Here is an 18924-nt window from a genome sequence, read left to right on the forward strand (position 1 = left end):
CCGTGGGTAAGCCTTAATGTTTCTGCCTTTCAGCTTTCTCATGCGAACAGGGGACAATGATCCCTGCCCCACATCTTTACCAAGGTGTGTCCAGGCTCACGTGTGGATGCAATAGAGCAGAGTAAAAGCATTGCGGAGATGAGAGTGTGTATCCCTGTTTCAGAGTGTGGTAAGGGGGTGCGCACCGTTAGGGGTAATGCACTATAGGCACAGCTGGCAGCAGTACTGCTACCCCCTGCCAACTTCGGGACCTACAGATCTAGTAGGGGAGGGGGGTGGGGTAGAAAAATCATTGACAGAGAAGGAAAGGGATAATTAGATATGTGTTTATCTTATTTATTTGCTTAAGTGCCTAACGTTTCCCCCTTCTTGAGGACAAAGATGGTCTCTGTCTGGTTCATCGCTTTCCCCCTAGCACCGGATAGAGTACCTGGAACATGACAGGCACTTAATAAACATAAATGCATGAATAATGAATAAATGAAAGAACCCCAGGAATCGAAGGAGGGAGGACACTGAGGTCCAGAGAGAGAAGCTATTCAAGGTGACTCAGAGAGTAAAAACCACTTCTCTTCCCATCCTCTGCTAGGCCTCTTGCTAAATGAAAAATCCTAGAAAGATGAGCATTTGGCAGCTGACAATTTAAATTGCTGGGGATCCCGTTCACAGGGTGCCCAAATTAGGTTGGCTGTGTGGGATGGATCTGCCGTGGAGGACGAGACTATGCAGGCCTCAGTCTCCAGCGGACTGGTAACCTAGCAACAACCTCCGGCTCAGCCAATCACTGCGAGGCGCCTCCCGCCGCCTGTCCTACTCCCTCAGCCGCGAGCGCGGTGGGCGCCGGGGAAGCAGGAGACGCCGCAGCCCCTGGGGAGGCGCCCGAGAGCAGAATAGCTTTCTCAGGAAAGCCCTGCAATTCTCGGAGCTCCTGTGAGGAGTCTGCTTCTCCTACCTGGTCCCTAATCGTAGGCTGAATTACAGGCTGCATTTCCCTCTTGACCGCCCTACTCCGCTATTGTAATAGTATTACCTTAACAATAGCCGTTTACTCAAGCAGGTTTTCACTCTTATACTCTTGGTTTATCCTCCCAGTGACAGTGAGCCCCTGAAGGGCAGTAACCCTAGTTTTTCACCATTTTATTCCTATACTTCACATTGCAGGGGCATTGATTGAGAAACAATTTGGCTTGAAGCTGCAGTGTCGCACCTGGAAGGTCCACAGAGCCCCTCTGGGGCAGCGATTTTTCAGTCAGGGAGCCTTTATTCGAAAGAAATCTGAACCAGAAACCCAATACATAAAACAGTTAAAATCAGGGCTGTTCTGGGTTGAAACCATGCAGGGTCTCAGACTTGTCTGTTTGTTCCACCCCACCCTAGGAAGAAAGCCCCTGAAACTCCTAAGATTCTAGGAAGCAAAGTCACAAATACTAACCTGGACCAATTTTCTCATTTTACAAGTAAGAAATCCAGTTCAGGATAAAGATGAAGCTCAGTAAGTATGGCTGAATGTCTGGCTGCTGGCTGTCCGGCTGGCTGGATGAATGAATGGATGGAGAAATGAATAAGGTCTCACAGTCTACCTTAGCATAAGCCAGAGCTAGAATGTATGAGAAAATTCATTTGTCTACTCAGTTCTCAATGCATTATAGGCGTTAGCCAAAAGCAAAACACTAGTAAGCACTTAGAAAAATACAAAAGACAATACTTTTTTATGGATAATAATCCACATATACCTTTTTCTACCCTAAGAGTTTACTAAAGAATTGGCTTTAAAAGTTCCGATTGTCTTCTGTTAGGTTGCCATGGAAACAGTAGTGCCTAGCTCTGGTTCCTCACCTGGATTCTTATCAAGGTGCCGTGGGGCTCTTTCCCAGAGCCTAGCCCTCACCTGGCCCCATGTGCCTTTCCAGAGTCCAGGCACAATCTCCCCAACTTTCCACCGAAGGATCTGCTGATCCTTGAGATGAAACAAGCAGAAAGGGAATGTGTCCAGAAAGTTCTCTGAAACGTCACAATATTGTCAGGGCCATTGCCCCTGCTTTTTTTCTCTCTGTTTTATTCTGTGTGGATGCAGAATTCCCTTTGGGATTCTGCTTCAAGGTAAAAACTAATACTGTCCCCCTCCCAGGCTGGGGCCCATCCTACCACCCTGCGGACTCGCCGTGCACTACTGAGGGGCCACTGGGAAACACAAGAGCTGGGAACTACTCACCTTCTAGTCATAATGTGTGTGTGTGTGTGTGTGTGTGTGTGTGTGTGTGTGTGTGCGTGCGCACGCGTGTGCATTTGTGTGTGTGGTGAAGGGACCGCCAGGTGAGGCTCTGCTATTGAGGAAAAAGGCCATCTCAGAGTATGTCCTCATTTGGGATTTGCTCAAATTAGAGCACCACTGCAGAGGAAGCCCCATGCCTCCCTCTTTCAAAACCATACTAATTAAAGTTCATTTCTGCTGACTGGAGTTACGCACTGCTCCAGCCATCTGAGACTTCAGTTGGCTGGGTCTGTTACCTGAGTCTTTCTCCAACTATGTTAACGAGTCTGGAAGTCCTCATGAAACCCATCCTGCCATTCACTGCTCTTACCAGCTACCACTGATTGGCACCTCCTTGGTGCTGGGTGCTGTGTCAGGGTCTGAGACCTCATTGTTTCATTTAATCTTCATGACACTCCTTTGAGGTAGGTACTATGGAGAGCTCTCCTTTATAGATGAGAAAACTGAGACTCAACTAGTAACTTGCTCAAGGTCATATGGCTGAAAAAGAGCAGAGCCAGGCCTTGAGTTCCTGAGGATCCCAAAGCCAGTGCAATTTTCACAAGAGCCCACTGCCTCCACCTCGCAGAGCCTCTGTTTCCCACTGTGAGGCGTGGGGCTGGTCCCATGAAAACTCTCCAGACCTGCTGTTAGGCGGGGCAGACTGCGGGGTCTCAGCTCCCGCTCCCCTCATAAGAACGCAGGATGTGGCTAGGCCAAAAAGGAACACCCACGGAGCCATAGGTAGGGCAGTCATACCACTATAGTCTCACTGGAGGCTGGATTCATACGACGTGCGACCTGCCGTCCACTTCTCTCTGCCAACCAACCGACTCACTAACTGCAATCCGCGTTTGCTAGCTCAGCCACCATCTTGCTAGCCCCCATTTTCTGCCAGCATAGCCACAGCAATTATATTAGTGGCCAATGGCTCACTGGTTACAGCTGACGGCCAACTAGCCACAGCTGATGGCCATCCAATCACAGTTGATGACCATTTACTACCTGAGCCAGCACCTTTCCACATGAGGCCAAGAACCTGGAAACTGCACTCCTGGCTCTGTCCCCACACCTGCCTTTCTAGGATTTAGTTTAGGCACGTCTTATAAGGGCTCAGATGTCCCTGGGAGACTCTCTTTCGAGCAACAGAACCCAAAGCACGTCTTCAAAAGTATGCTCCTCTACCCACTGACCCAAAGCCCCTTCTCAGGCCAGGCCTGTCTCTTCTCTCCTCTCACACAAAGTGCACAATCCTGCTTTTCTCTCCATTCTACACACACTTTTTTTTCTTAACCATCTATGCAGACCTCACCCTAAAGCCCAGCTTAAGATCTGGGCCTTCTCCTTCCCACCTTCCCTGATCACCCCCACTGTTAGCCCCCCCCCGCCCCCCCGCTTACTGTCTGCACCAGTTATCTCAGGCTGTCTGAGCGGCCGGTCCTATCTCTCTGGCTAACTGCATTCCCGAGGACGCGGTCTATGTCAAGAACACCCTTCTCCCCCATTATTGCCTAGCTCAGTGTTGAACACTTAGTAGGTATGCAAGAAGGAATACGTTCATTATCTAATGTTCCATAAGCAGGCACTATTTCTATTTTGTTCCGCATTGTACCCCCAGCATTAATTCAGCCCCTGGAACACTCTCTGTAGAGAATTAATAAATGCTTTCTGAATAAATAAATAATGAATGGTAAAGAAGAAAAAGGAAGGAAGGAAGGAAGGACTGAAGACTGAGATCAAAGAGTATCTTCTCTACTGAGCTGATAGGAATCTTTCTGACTAGTGGTCAGGAAGGTGGAATTCTTCAGTGACTCAGCTGGATTTGGGGTTGTGATGGGGCAAACCACTGAGCAGTCTGCTCTGTCAAGCCTGGTCCTAACTCTTGTCCCCACATCGATGGACTCAAGACCCTGAATTAGGGCTGAGAAAGAGATTCGCTCTTATGTGGCGGTGTCGTCACAACAGAGTTGGGTTACCCTCAGGATCCATGGGTCAACTCCTAACTTGAACGGGAGTCAGACTGGTCCAGAGGTTTGTTTATTGTTTGTTTGCCTGTTTTCCCTGTAGAATTGGAAATGGAGTGCAACTATCTTTGCTGAACTTGATGCCAACATGAAACAAAGAAAACAACACTATTTTAATGCTCTCTGAGTGAGCTGGTTTAAAAATGGATCTACCCAATACGGTGCAGGATCCTGGATTGGATTCTGGGACAGAGAAAGGACAATAGTAGAAAAACTGGTGAAATCTGGAGTTAATAGTAGTGTACCAATGTTGATGGCTGTGTGTTGACAAATGTCCCATGGTTATGTAAGAGGTTAACACTAGGGGAAGCTGGGTGAGGGATATATGGAACCACATGTGCTATCAGCACCCTTTCTCTAAATCTGACAGTAGTGAATAACAAGTTTATCACTATTACAGGAAAACAACACCGATTAACCAAGGCTGTTAGACACACAGTGCCTGCCACTCAGCAGGGGCTCAGTTAATGCCTGCTGTTGTTGTGGGAATGGATGACGTATGTCACCTGCGTGGGTTGCTTTCCAAATAGCTAGTCAGATGTTTCTGTTGTGTAACCAACACACTTACAGTTTTACCAGAGTTTCCATTCAAGTCCTTTCCACTTATGAGCCCAAAGGACTGTTTGGGGAAAATAAATCTTGATCCATTTGGCTGGAGAGGTTACACATATAAAATACAAGTTTGAGTGACTTGAAAGATATTGATTCTAACGTGGTGGGGGGAGTTATAACTACAGGGTGACATCATTTCTATAGTGTGTTATAAAAAAGTCTTTTTTGCATATAGCATGTCATTTGATCTCACTTTCTTAACCAATGTGCATGCAAATGATAGCTTGGCCCATGGAGTTTGGCAGGAAAGCTGTTGTGTTGCTTGCAAAGCAACTTCTGAAATCATGATGAAAGAGGATGTAAAATGTAGAAATTAAGAGATCCCAGGCTTGGCTCTGTTGTATAAACCTGAGAAAATTATCTAATGTCTCTTAATTGCTGTTTCCTCCTTGGGTATAAATATAGTAGCTACTTGACAGGGTTGTGAGAGGATTCAAGTAAATGAGTCTTGCAAGGATTTGAGCACAGGGTCTGGCACATTGCGAGTGCGTGAGAAATAGCTACGATTAACATGACGCTAAGATGTGAATGAGGACAGGGTACCTTTTTACAGAAAATGTTGCCATCGCAGGCAGATAAATAACTCCGGGAATGATTTTTGATGAAGACAGTTTGATTCTGAAAATGCACCCAGCAACCAGGACTGACCTCCAGGTTTCATCTGAGCAACACACACAGACACACACACACACCCACGCACACGCACACGCACACACACATGCACCTGCGACAGGGAAAAATGGAGGTTTTCATTCATGTCTTAAAGAACGTTGGAGAGACTTCTAGCTCCAGCAGTATAGCTGAAAAAAGGAACCCTTCCACTTTAGGAACAACAACAACGACTAAAAGCCTGATATAGAATAAAATTGTGAGATGTGGTTGAATTCACAAGAAGAAAGAGAAGAAATGAAGGAACTGAAAGCCAGTGTCATGAAAGAGAAAGCTGATGATGTGGTTATCAGACCAGCAACTGGCAGGGACAGGGGCTGCGGCCCTGGGCTGTGTGTGGGGGACTTGAACAGAGACCCCTGCTTAAAGCCAGGAACCCCCAACAACTGCTGACCCGATGAAAGGTGCCAGTGGCTTGTTTCAGCCCAAGGCTCTAGGAGGAAAAAAACACAGTTTCCCATAAAACCTCCAAGTCTGCATTACGTGTGGTGTAGAGCTTGGATTGACAAAACCTACAGGATAATTACCATGAAAATTGGTCCTGAGTTGGTGGTTAACCTGGGTGCCCAGCCAGGACCACTGCAAACCAGCTCAGACGGGTCCTTCCTCCACCCAGGCCACACAGAATTCCCATAGAAAAACCAAATCCCTTGAACAGATGAGACCACAATTACAGTATTTAAAATATTAATCAGACCAGGTTGGAGTCCAGTGCTCTTTCTTTTAATGTTTAGTAAGTTACCTAGGACATTCTTCCTACGTTTGAAAAATGCTGCTTTACCTATGCTTTTCTATTTCAAGATAATTTGCTTTTCACTTACTCTTCCATTCAGTCAACATTCATTCATCAAAGAGTTCCTTTGTGACTGACTAAAACTTGCCAGGCACTTCTTTTGTTGTGACTTCTTTTGTTCCTCGCCGTAGTATCCAGGAGCTGTGTTCCCACCCCACGTTACAAATGGGAAAACAGAGGCTGAGGTAGGTCACCGGCTGATCAAGGACCTATAGCGGTTAGTGGCAGAGCCCATTTCCTGTCCAGGACAGCTGCCTTCCTTTCTGAGATTGCAGACACATTTGCACCACCAGGATGTCATACCTGTGGATCTCCAGCCCTGTCCTGAGGAGCTGCACTCGCCACCAACCCTGGGGTCTTATTCCTTGACTGAGTGACAAAGACAGGCATGCGGGTGGCCGAGGAAAGGCGTTGCCAGAGCCAAGGTTCTCACAGACGTAGTCTTGTCCTCCCAGCGCTGGCTCCTGAGTCCCCAGTGGGCCCACTGCCCGGAACACACCTGAGCCACGTGCCAGTGATAACAATGCCTTCAGCTGCCCTCGGTTCCAGGGCCCCAGGAAGCCTCTGTCACTGGGAGGGCAGGAACTGCTGGCGGCAGCGCTGGACCAGGTGTGCGAGGCAGACCAAAACTCCAATGGAGTCTTGTTTCTCCTTGGGAGGAGTTGTGCTTGGTCCTGTATGCCCATCTTTGTGGAGTGGGGCCCCCACTGCTCCCAGGTCCTCTCATGTGCTTTGCAAGGTCCTTTGGAAGCCCATGTCCTGTCCAGGACAGCTGCCTTCCATTCAGAGATTGCAAGCACGTTTATGCCGCAGGGCTGTTGCACCTGCTGATCTCCAGCTTGGAACACACGTGGCTCTCCTTCCCTTCCTTCCATCTCAGAGAGGCCTCCCCTGACCAGCCTGAAACGTCACTCTTTAGTCAGTCACCATGCCCTTCGCCCGCTTTGTTTTCTCCACTGAGTGTGCATGCTGACACTTTTCTACATGTTTGGTTATTTACAGCTTGATTTCACCAAGAGAAGGTCAGCTCCATGAGGGCAGACAACTGTCTTGTTCATTGCTGGATCCCCAGGACTTAGAATAAATGAACTGGTGAATGGTCTGTTTTACCATTGTAATTCAGCCAGAGTCTGGTCCTCAACTTCTTTGTCTGCACATTGAGGGCATTAGGCTCAAAGGGTGGCTTTCAAATTAAAATCATCATCATCATCATCACTGGTGTACTTTAAATAAAACGTTAGAAAGAACCACCATGTGAAAGATGGACAATAGCAGGGCTACACTTGTCGGCCCCAGCACTTCAGCGTGTCCTCTCCCTGCTCCCTCGCTCCTGCCTCTCCCTGCCATGTGGAACCCTGGGGCTCCTCAGAACACAGTTTGGAAACTACCAGCCAAAGTGAGGTCCACCACCAACTAGTCACTTCCTCTCCCAAAGTCTAAATACAATCACTTTTAAAATGAAGGCGTTGAACACACTGACCTTCCTTCTGTGACATTCTAGTATTATGTCATAGCCATAACTGTAGATAATTATCTAAGAGCCAGGTAAACCACAAAATAGACATTGCAAAGACAGTTAGTGGCATGCCTGCCAACATCCAGCAATTGTCAGGAGTTTATTGAGCCGCTCTTATTTTGAGGAGCAATTTGTGGGAGCATGGGATGCATAAGATCTCAGATTGCTCAATCAATCTCGTTGATGAAATGAGAAACGACATCTGAGACAATTAAGACAGCATGCCATCAAGTGCTAGAACAGGTGAGTAGATTCTGTGGGCAAACTGGGGGTCATGGAAAGAGCATGCAGTGGCACAAAATGGGAGAGTTCTTGGGAGGCGGTGATATCTCTGGAGAGAAGAAGAGAACGTCATTCTAGGTAGGGGATGCAATGGGTGCTGACGCACTGCCCAGGCTTCCCAGAAGGACTGAGACACTCATGCCCCCAGCTGCCAGGTGGGCAGCCTGCCAGTGGTTCAGTGCTGAGCCCTTTTCCAGCCACAGACTGGACTTGACCTTGTGGTTATGGAGTCATGGTTTGGTCCTAGGCAGAGACAGAGTCTGTCCATCACCATCCTATCAGCAATTATTGTTATTGTGGCAGAGACTGCTAGTTTTTCCCAGTATCCATTCTTTCCTTCTTCCTTAGTAATTGAACCTCCAATTTCTAGGTGGACACATGGCCTCCCAAAATAACTTATATTTCCAGACTCCCCTGCAGTCAGGTGTGGCCATGTGACTAAGTCCTGATCCATGATATGTAAGGTGATGTGATGTGTGTCACCGCCAAGGCCTGCCCTTAAAGGGAAGAGGCGTGACCTCCCCCTACCCTTTGCCGACTAGCTGGAATGTAGACATGGCAGGGAGCCCCCTTGGACCATGAGCAACATGATGGAAGGAACCTGGGACCTTATTCTGTGGAGCCACCATGCCAACTTTGCAGGCCTGGAGCATAAAAATCACATGAGCAAGCAATGCTTTTATGTCTTGTTGAAGCTTCTGCTGTCCTAGCCAATGCAACTACAGTATCAATCCCTTAGTTTGCACAATTTATGTGTAGGGACCACTGCTGGTTCCCAGGGGCAGCCACAGGGACAGGGAGGACGGCATTGTTTTCTCACATTTTACAGTAGCTGAGCTGAGGCTCAGGGTGGCTTGTTCAAGTCACTCACTGCTGAGTACATTCCTGGGACCAGAGGGAAGCGAGGGGTGGAGAGAGTTTGGACTTCAGGGTCAGACCAGCTTTGGTCTGAACCCCAGCTTCTTCCTTACTAAACCCCACTGAAAGACCATATAAGAAAAATGCGTTAGGCTCATAATCTGACTGCAGGGCACTTATGTAACCTTTGTTCTCAGAATCCAGAAAGCCTGCTTTCTAGTCAGTATTCTTTCCCAGGGGATTCTGGTCTCTGAGGCAAGTGCTATTTTAGAGCCAGGTGGCTGTGGGAGCACCAAGGATTTAGGGCCTGATGGGAATCAGGAGAGACTGTCAGAGGAGGTGACGGCCTTGGGGGATGGGGAGACGTAGCAGAGGGAGAGAAGAAAGGAGATGGCATCCCTGGGAGTGGGGACAGCTTGAACAAAGGCACAGAGATAGGACACATCCTGAGACACCGTGAGAGAAAAGCTCCCAATGTCAGCCCTAATCGTACGCCCCACCCTTTTTTCATATTTCATTGAGAGATTTGTGTGTTTGTCGGGGGAGGTTGAGGCTGGCATTGTTGAGAAGGCAGAGTGAGATGTGCTGGAAAACAATTACTGTTCGAGCTCAAAACAAAATCACCAGGTGAGCTCAGCTGAGAGTTAGCTCAGTCCTTCCATCCCTCCCCTGACCCAGCAGGGGACCACCCACTGGAGCGGGTGGCTGTGCTGTGAGGAGATCAACCAGCCTCGCTCCCCTGGGCTTCTCCTCAGACTCACAGTCCTTATATGCAGAGAGACACATGCTCTGAAACGCTCCCACAGGAGGAAAGCTGGGTGAGCCTACATGCAGCTTTCTGAGTTTAAAGTTGTTTCCAGATAAAAAATATAAAAAACAAAACAAAGCAGGGTAAGGGGTGTGTAGATGAAACCCAGCTGGTAAGTGCTGATAATGGTTGCAGTTAGATGATGGGTTCATGGGGGTTCATCATATTGTTCTTTCCAATATGTTTGAAATTTTCCCATTAATAACTTATTAACAATTTTAAACTGCATAAGTGTTCATAGCAGCGTTATTCATAATAGCCCAAAGTAAAAACAACCCAAATGTATATCACCTGATGCATGGATAAATAAACTGTGGTTTATTCCATATGTGGTTTATTCTACATATGGAATATTATTTGACGATAAAAAGGAATCAATACTGACATGTGCTACAAGATGGATGAATCTTGAAGCCAGACACGAAAGACCACATATTGTATGATTCTGTTTATATTAAATGTCCAAAATAGGCACAGCTATAGAGACAGAAAGTAGATGAGTGGCTGCCAGGCATTTGGGCGCATGGAGGAATTGAGGGGTGACAGCTAAGGAGTACGGGGTTTCTTTTTGGAGATAATTAAAATGTTCTATAATTGATTGTCATGTTGGGTGGACAACTGCGAATATATTAAAAGCCACTGAATTGTACACTTTAAATGGGTGAATTGTATGATATGTAAATTATATCGCAATAAAGCTGTTTTGAAAATTAACGAAAAAGGGGTGGGAGAGAACATAAAAAAAGAGCCAGGAGGGGCTTTGGGCCAAGGGTTTCTACCACTTCTCTGAAAAATGGATTGGGTGTGGGGATCGGCTAAGGGAAGGAGGTAGGCCAGCCCTTTAACCGAGTTTAGTCTTACTCACTTATGGCCCAGCCAGAGGCCTTCATAGAAAACTAATTATTAATCAGACACAGAATTTTTGTTAATCCAGGACTGTGATGGGCATTTTACAGGTTTCCATGTGAAATGCCTGACCCATTTCCACTGCCTGGTCATCTTTGGGAGATACTACATCTTAGTGTTACAAAGCACACTGGGTCTCAACCATGGGCACACGTTGGAATCCCCTGAGTGCCCGGATTCCACCTCCAGAGATCCTGATTTAATTTGTTTGGAAGAAGCATAGGCAATGAACATTTTAAAAGGTCCCCGAGTGATTTGAATGTGCAGCCGAGATTGAGGATCATTGATTTAATGAAGATTTCTGTTTTTTATAGACCAGTCTAGCATATCAAAACTACGGCAGAGAGGATAGTAAATAGTCAGTCTATCATGAAACTTTTCTTTTAGATTTATGTTAACACTGGGTCACAATATAAAAAAATACTTCTCAGGCGGCCAGTTGGTTCAGTTGGTTAGAGTGCAGCCCTCATAGCACCAGGGTCGCCGGTTTGATTCCCACATGGGCCACTGTGAGCTGCGCCCTCCACAACTAGATTGAAAACAACGACTTGACTTGGAGCTGATGGGTCCTGGAAAAACACACTGTTCCCCAATAAACTTTTTAAAAAAACTTGCTTAAAAATACTTCTCACTGTGGGTTTCAGTCCAGGAACCTGGAGACCTCAGGTTTCTAGGGCCTTTTACTCACCACACTAAATGAAAAGGACCCATTAGAGCAGTGACCAGGCACGGGGGGCAGCTGCTCCCCTTCTCCGGAACGGCCCCTTCCATGTTGGACAACTCTTGCTGAGCCAGAAGCCGCCTCTCAGGCACTGACATTAAGCCCGGACACCAGTCAGCCTGCACACTTCACTGCCCCCGGATGGCATCACATCCCCACTGCGTGACTATATTTGTTGTCATGCCAAGTCCTCGCTAGAAGCCGAGGCTCCTGCCCAACCTGTTCCTACCTGTCAAACTTCTACTCACCTTTCAAGCACTAGCTCAAATGCCCCTTCCATGAGACCTTCCACGACTGGAGGCGTTTGTCCCTCCCTTTGCACTCCTGTGCATTTTAATTTTCTAACATCCAGTTGGAACTTCCTTGTATTATGATTACCTGGTGGATGCCTTTGAGTTTGAGTTGACTGTAAGCTCCTTGAGGGCAAGGACAGAGTGTCATTCTGTATTATATCTCTATCCTCTGCAGAGGCTTGTGCATGCTCAACAAACCCTTGTTGAATGAATGAATGAAGGAAGGAAGGAAGGAAGGAAGGAAGGAAGGAAGGAAGGAAGGATTGGCTTGTGATGCAATTTTTATAGGGAGAAAGGTGCCAAAGTAGTAGTATAAGTGGGGTGGGGTTTTAAGTCCGCCAAATCCTCTTTCTATGATAAGAAAAAAATTTATTTTTCAATATATATGCAAGTGAAGATTTGAGGCAAGTTCCCAGCCCCACTTCTGACCAGATTGGAAATCCTGAATCACCCACTGGTTGTCATGGAGACCATCTCTTCTCAGAGGAATGAATGAATGAACAAATGTTTACTGCATTTCTAATAAAAAGCAGGCACTGTGTTAAGTGCTTTTACAAACATGTTTATATGCCCCCAAATTGGCCCTATCACAGAGCTAGCCACCCATCTCTAGAAGATGAATCCACTGCTGCCTCAGCTTTCACAGGAACAAAACACACACTCTCAGGATAGAAACCCAAGGCTGGAAATGAGAAAAGCCCTGGGGGCCATGTGTTGAAGAATTTTTAAAAAAGAGAAAAACCTCTGGTTATAAGCAGATAGTGTGATTGTTTACACAGAAAATATGAGTTAATCTACCAACAAACTTTTAGAACTATTAAGAAGGGTCGACAAGCTTGCTCAAAACAAAATTAATATGCCAAAAACGTCAACATACCTTTATGTCAGCAATAATCAATTAGCTTAGAAAATGCCATAGAAAAAAGATCCCATTCTCCATAGCAACAAAAACTAATATATCTATAAAACACATACAAAATCTTTATTGAAGGACAAAAATGTCCAGAAGAAATAGAACGATAGACACTGTTAATAAATGGAAAGATGTCATTTCAACCAAAATCCCAACAGAGCTTTTCACATGGGGGAAACAAGGGTCAAGAATAACAGAGGAAATATTCGAAGAAGAAATTGGAACAGGAGAAGGATTGCGTTATATGATGTGCCCCTTATTATAAGGCTCTAGTGATTAAAACAGCGCGATGTGGTGCAGAAGTAGAAAAATTAGCCAATGGAAGAGAAGAAAGATTCCCGGGACAGACTCTTGAGAATCCAGGAACTTGAATAAGCCAGAGGCAGCATTTCAAACAAGTGTGGAAAGAGCTGCCTATAAATGATGTGAGATAATTGGTTAGCACATGGCAAAATCATTAAAAACCTATGTTTCTACCTCAAACTAGCCGTAAAATAAATTCCAGGTAGATTAACCTAAATCTGAAAGAACAAAATTTTAAAACTTTTGAAAAAAAGAAATATAGAAGAAATCATTGTAACAAAGTAAAAATATTAAAAAACAGAAATTGTAAGAGGAAAGATTGATACAATTGACTCATTAAAATTGAAATTTTCTGAATGACAGGAGACATCATAAACAAAATGAAAGGACAAGCCATGGAGTGAAATAAGACAGCTGCGATGTCTGTAACTGACAGACGATTAGTGTACAAACTACAGAAAGACCATCTACAAATTAAATTAGAAAAATGGGAAAAGGTCCTGAGCAGGCACATTATAGTAGAGGAAACACAAATGGTCAATGTATAATGCATAGAGATGCTTAACGTCACTAGTAATTAGGATATGCAGATTAAATTAAAACTAGATTGAATTAAAACTGTACAGTAGGACAGTACCAGGGGTTGATGACATTGTGGGGAAATTCATGGTTAAATTGGCACAACTACTTTGGAGAGTCATTAAGCCAAGCCTGGTATAGTTAACGTGATGCCTGCCCAAGGGAAACGTTCCATGTGGACATAGCAGACAGACAAGGATGCCCATTGCAGTGTTATTTATAACGACAAAAACTTGGCCGTGTCCATTGACGGAATGGCTAAATGAACCGTGATTTATACCGGGGGTGCCAAAAAAATGTAGACAAGTGGACACCTTGGTCAGTGCTGCTCAAGCAGTAGTTCCCCGTAATCAGAAGTGTCTGGGCGCTGATGGTAACCACTTTGAGCACCTCTTGTAACTGCAGACGTCAGACATGACTTGTAGTCATCTTTTGTTATCGGTATATACTGAGTATTACAATTTTAATACAGTTTTCCTTTCTTAAAATGTGTAGACATTTTTTGGCATCCTCTGTATAGTCTTAATGGAATATATGCTGAAAGAGGTAAAAAGCCTTGAATAATGTCAGGAGACTGAGTCCTGGTTCTTGTTCTGCTTCTAACTGATGATGGGACGTACCATAAGTCACTTGTCCCTCGGTGTAGAATGGTGTCCCCGTATTCTCGTGGCTCCCTCCCTTACTTCCTATATAGGTCTGTGTGCAAACCCCACCTTCTCAGAGAGATCTCCCTGACCCCACCATTTATACAACCGGCATCTACACCCCGACACTCCTTTTTCAAGAAGCAGAATGATTTAAAGGGTGAGTGTGTAGACTCTGCCCAGACTTGGTTCAAATCCCAGCTTTACCGAGAACTGTTTGTACGACCTTCGACAAAATTGTTTAAGCTTTCTGTGACTCAGTTTCCTCCTCTATAAAATGGAGATAATAATAGTTTTCACCTCAGAGGGTTGTTGTGCGGACTGAATGAGCTCGCACCCCAAAGACTTAGAACGGTGCCTGACATAAAGGGAAGCACTAGTTTATAGTAAATTACATGGCAGTTAAAATGAATGAAGTAGCCTGGAGTGACATGGGGACGTCTCACAGACTGGCTGCTGAGTGAAAAGAGGGGGTCCCACACACATCTCACCCCCCACCCGAACGTCTCTCCTTTAATCACACAATCCAGTCCGTAGTCACACCCACAATTAAGTGTCCCTTTCACGAGTTTTAGTTCCTCTCTCCTGCTGTCCATGCCCATCAGCCTGGCCACGTAGGTTTGGGCAGTATTCATTGAGTCGAGTTAATTCTGAAAAGCCCTTGAACGCCCAAGAATGAAGACACCACTGACTCTCTCAGGTAGTTATTTTAAGAAGTTGAAATAAAGATGTGAGGAGGGTGGGGGCAGTGGAGCAGGTGAGTGACCTGCATCCAGAAAGGGAGAGAATCCCAGAGGCAGGGTCTCCACAAGCAGGAATCCTGGAAGCCCACAACGAAGGATGGGGGCTGTCCCCCCAACCCATTCTGGAGGCCTGTCCTAGGGTCCGTTGGGTGACTGAAGCATCAACTGCCACATTCACAGGGAACTCTGTGCATAACAAAAGACCTAGAAGGATCCAAGGAGAGCCCTTAGCCCTGGTGACAGAAGGGAGAGTAGGATTGGGGACGAGGGGGCTGGGGGGGTCAGCGGAGAGGTTTTTTACTCAATATACTTTTGCATTGCTTGTATTTTGTACAGTGAGAAAGAATTTGTTTGTTGAAAAGAAAAATTATCTTGCAAACCAGAGGTACTTAGTGCACGGGCATTACTATTATCCTTTACAACAAAGAAAAAGATCTCCCACCAGCACACAGGCCCCGGTCCCCAGGCAGGAAAGTGCCCCAGGCACCCCTTCCTCGCACACTGCAGCTGGCCCTTCAGCAAGTCTCCTAGGCTCTCCCTTCAAAGTACATCCTGAATCCAGTGCTTCTCACCTCCCTCACCGCCCAGCCTCCCGCTGTGCTCATCAGTGGCCTAGATCTACAAAAGCCTCCTTGTTTCTACCTAAGAATTAGGTGCTAGTAGAATCTCCACTTTACAGATGCAGAAACTGAGGCACAGAGCCTTCAGTAATTCACCCAAGTCTGTACTGTGAAATGGCAGAGCTGGGATCAGCCCCAAGTGGAGTGTGTGCTCTCAGCCCCCCCCCCCCCACCCACTTCCTCCCTCATAGCCTGTCTGGGCCCCCACCTCTCTCGGAGTGGAATCAGAGCGTGCAAATGTCCTTTTCTCTCACCTCACTCAGATCTCTGCTTGGATGTCAGCTCCTGCAGAAGGGCTTTCCTGGCCACCCTTTCTAGAATATCCCCCGCTTTATTCTCTGACCCTCTTCTGCAGTAATTTCATTCATAGATCTTACTTCCCGATGTGAAATCGGAAGGTTACTGGTTTGATGTTTGTTAAGTGGCTCCTGCCCCTAGAATGTCTGCTCCCTGAGGACAGGGCTTTGTCCTCAGTGCCTGGAGCAGGGCCTGGCACAGAACAGCAGCACACTAAGTGAACCAATGAGCCCAGGCAGCCCGTGTGGATGTTGGGCGTCTCTGGGACCAGGCCTAGGCCTGCTGTCTGGGGCTGCTAGGAATGCATCTGCCCCCTGGGTCCACAGTGTGGCCCCATCCTTCTCTCCGGGGCCCCTGGACTAGCAAGGCAGAAGGTGACACGAGAGAGTCCATGTCCTTCCCAGCTTCCTCCCCTCCCGCTGGCTTTCACCTCTCCAGCCATCTGAAAGTGGGTCTGACAAATCTATCCCCACCAAGGTGACAAAGACAGGAAGTACTGACCTTGCCAAGGATATCTGCATTTTGGACAAGGCCCAGGCAGAACATTTCAACCCCGTGTCTGACTGTGTCATGGTGTAACTTCCGAGACCAGGATGTTTGAGGGGGATCCTGCCTTTCCTTCACCCAGGCCCCAGGACACAGGGCACCACAGGGAGGAGCATCAAGGGACAGGGAGTGATGGGTCCAAGTCACCTGGTAGGTCAGAGACAGAGGCCTGGCAGACACCAGCCTCAAACAGCGTAGCCTCCCGCTGTCCCATTTGATCCACCTCATCCTTTCCTGCTGCCCAGAAGGCCTGGCTTTACTCCCGAAAGCACCCCCCAGGAATCCTGAGGCTCCACTTCGGGGAGTTGCCCCCAGAGGCTCCCCAGGGAACCCAGAACAGTGGCCTTACCCATCTCAATCCCGCAGATGACCAGGGCTGCAATCACGGCGCCTGCCGAGGTCCCCGCAAAGCGATGTGCTGTGTCCAGCATCCGAGGGGCCAGGTCCCGCAGAGCATCCACGGCCCCTGCCTGGTAGAAGGACAGGAAGCCGCTGCCGGAGAAGGAGATGGAATGAGGGGTGTCTGGGTCCCCCTTGAACACCTGTTCTTCCATCTCCTCAGCCTGGGGCCTCCCGTGGTGGGGAGCAGTCACCCCTCAGCCTCAGCACGGCCTGCTGGAGCTGGCGCCGGCCTCCTGTTGGAACTCGCTGCCAAGCTTCCTTGCCAGCCAGGAGCCTGGAATGTGGCCGTGTCTTCCCGGTCAGCTGGGGCACCCACAGCTGGCTCAGGTAGGCAGTGCCTGGGCCTGTTGAGCTCTGCCAGGAGGCAGCCCCAAAGGCTGGTAAAGGGCCCCAGGCCCAGAACGAGGTGCAGAAGTTCTCCCGGATGTGTGAGCAGCGTCTCGTCCTGCGAGGGCCCCCCTGGCTTCATTGCTTGGCGAGACTCATCTTCGGCACAGAGTCCTCAGCCCTCCGCCCATGCTGGGTACACCTAGGGGCACACGCAGCTGCCATGCCGGGCCCGGCCCAAAGATGCAGGTACTGCTCAGCCCTCAGAAGACTTCACATACTGAGTTGCAAAACTTCCGCGGATGGTTATCATAGGGTGCCTCTCTCCCTGACGCGCCTTGGCAGTAAAGGAATGAAATGCTGGCCTCCCTCCAGGAGGCTGTGTCCCTCCCTGCAGTGGCAGGGCTGGCACATTGGCTCTGGGTTTTGAAGGGGACACACTCCCACCACCTCTGGCCCTGCAGTTTCACCCCTCCCTGGGCTCCTTCTCCAGGTGGCGTGTTGCACCATTGTTTTTATTTGCTCTTACGTAAGCTCCCTTTGCTTATTCACCTGTTTGTTCACATGCACAATTGGCCACAGGCACAATTATAAAGGAAGACAAGTGTGGCTTCAGGGACCCCACCCATCCCCTCCTCTCCATCCTCACCATCTTTTCTCCCTGGCCCTTCACTGACCCAATGACCCTGAGTCAAGTGCCCTCTGACCAAACACCAAACCTTCATGCTATCTCCTATGTGTTTGGGAAGAAATCCATCTGAAATCTAGATCATTCTAAGTGTTCAGGGCTTCGTGTTGTATATTCTTCCTACCGTGAAATTAGAGGTTTGAGATAGCCCTATTTAACCCCAAGAATGAACTGCTTAGGAGACCAGATGTGGGGGCACCAGGATCAGGGCAGACATGTTTTGGAGCCTAGAGGAGAGGGAGGTGGTGTACGGAGACCAGGGTAGCCCCAGGGCACCGGTCACTCCCCCTCGGGAGCTGTGCTGTGTGGCCCTGGAGAGGAGGGTCTTCCTCACAGCCTATGAACTTCACAGCCAAGTGGCAAGTTCACCTCATACCATCTGGAGGCAGGACCAGAGTTACAATTGAGACGCCAAACCCCCTGCCCAATGGTCAGTCCGGCTCTGTACTCTGTTAGGATGTGATATCAATGCCTCTCCCATCCCAGGGAGCTCCACCAACTGCTGGCCTCACCGATCCATATTGGAATTCCACAATGAGGGCCATGTCCAGTATGCAGGTAGGAGGGAATTCTGTCTCTTGGGTTGGTAGTTCCAGGTATAGAATTGCCTCCCTGTGAAAAGAGGCCTTTTAATTAAATATGTGTGTAACAGAAAGTGTGTGTATGTGTATGTGTGTGTGTACGCACATACATGCAGAGATTTGAGGCTTACCACTGGGGTGGAGGGTGGGGTGTACCAGGGTGGAGTCCAATCAGCATTTGGAGCACTGAGATCCTGCCTCCTTCGTGGGAAATCAGGTCAGCTACACTGAGTGCGCACCCAGCTCTGTGTCGGGGGCCCTTGGGCACTGTCGTGAGTGGCAGCACTCTCCCGTAACCCAGACACTTCCAGGCCTCTTGGGAGCAAGACAAGCAGATGTGAAATAAGCAGAGCACCAGACAAGGTAGTCTATAATTAAGTACCAGATTGTGAAGGGCTGCGATTCCTGCCAGAAAAGTTGAGAGAGGAGGGTGAGCAGTGTGGGCTGGAACCATCGGCAAAGCTACGCGGTAGAGCTGTGGGTTGGGGGATTCCAAGAAGCTGTAGAGAAGAGGAGGGGTACTGTGGCAAGGCACAGGTCAAGCTGCT

General features: G+C 47.8%; 1 protein-coding gene across 1 annotated transcript in view; it reads right to left on the bottom strand.

Annotated features, from left to right (window-relative positions):
* PNPLA1 (patatin like domain 1, omega-hydroxyceramide transacylase) overlaps window positions 1–17323 on the bottom strand; it is a 43153-nt gene extending 25830 nt beyond the window's left edge. Inside the window, exon 1 of the mRNA XM_074332861.2 lies at window positions 16728–17323. Coding sequence (XP_074188962.2) covers window positions 16728–16932 — 205 coding nt within the window. The 5' untranslated portion in view covers window positions 16933–17323. The remainder of the gene's footprint in view (window positions 1–16727) is intronic.
* Window positions 17324–18924: the final 1601 nt, after the last annotated feature.

This window comes from Rhinolophus sinicus, chromosome 2 (assembly GCF_057876585.1).
Source record: "Rhinolophus sinicus isolate RSI-liver-muscle chromosome 2, RSI-T2T, whole genome shotgun sequence".
NCBI lineage: Eukaryota > Metazoa > Chordata > Mammalia > Chiroptera > Rhinolophidae > Rhinolophus > Rhinolophus sinicus.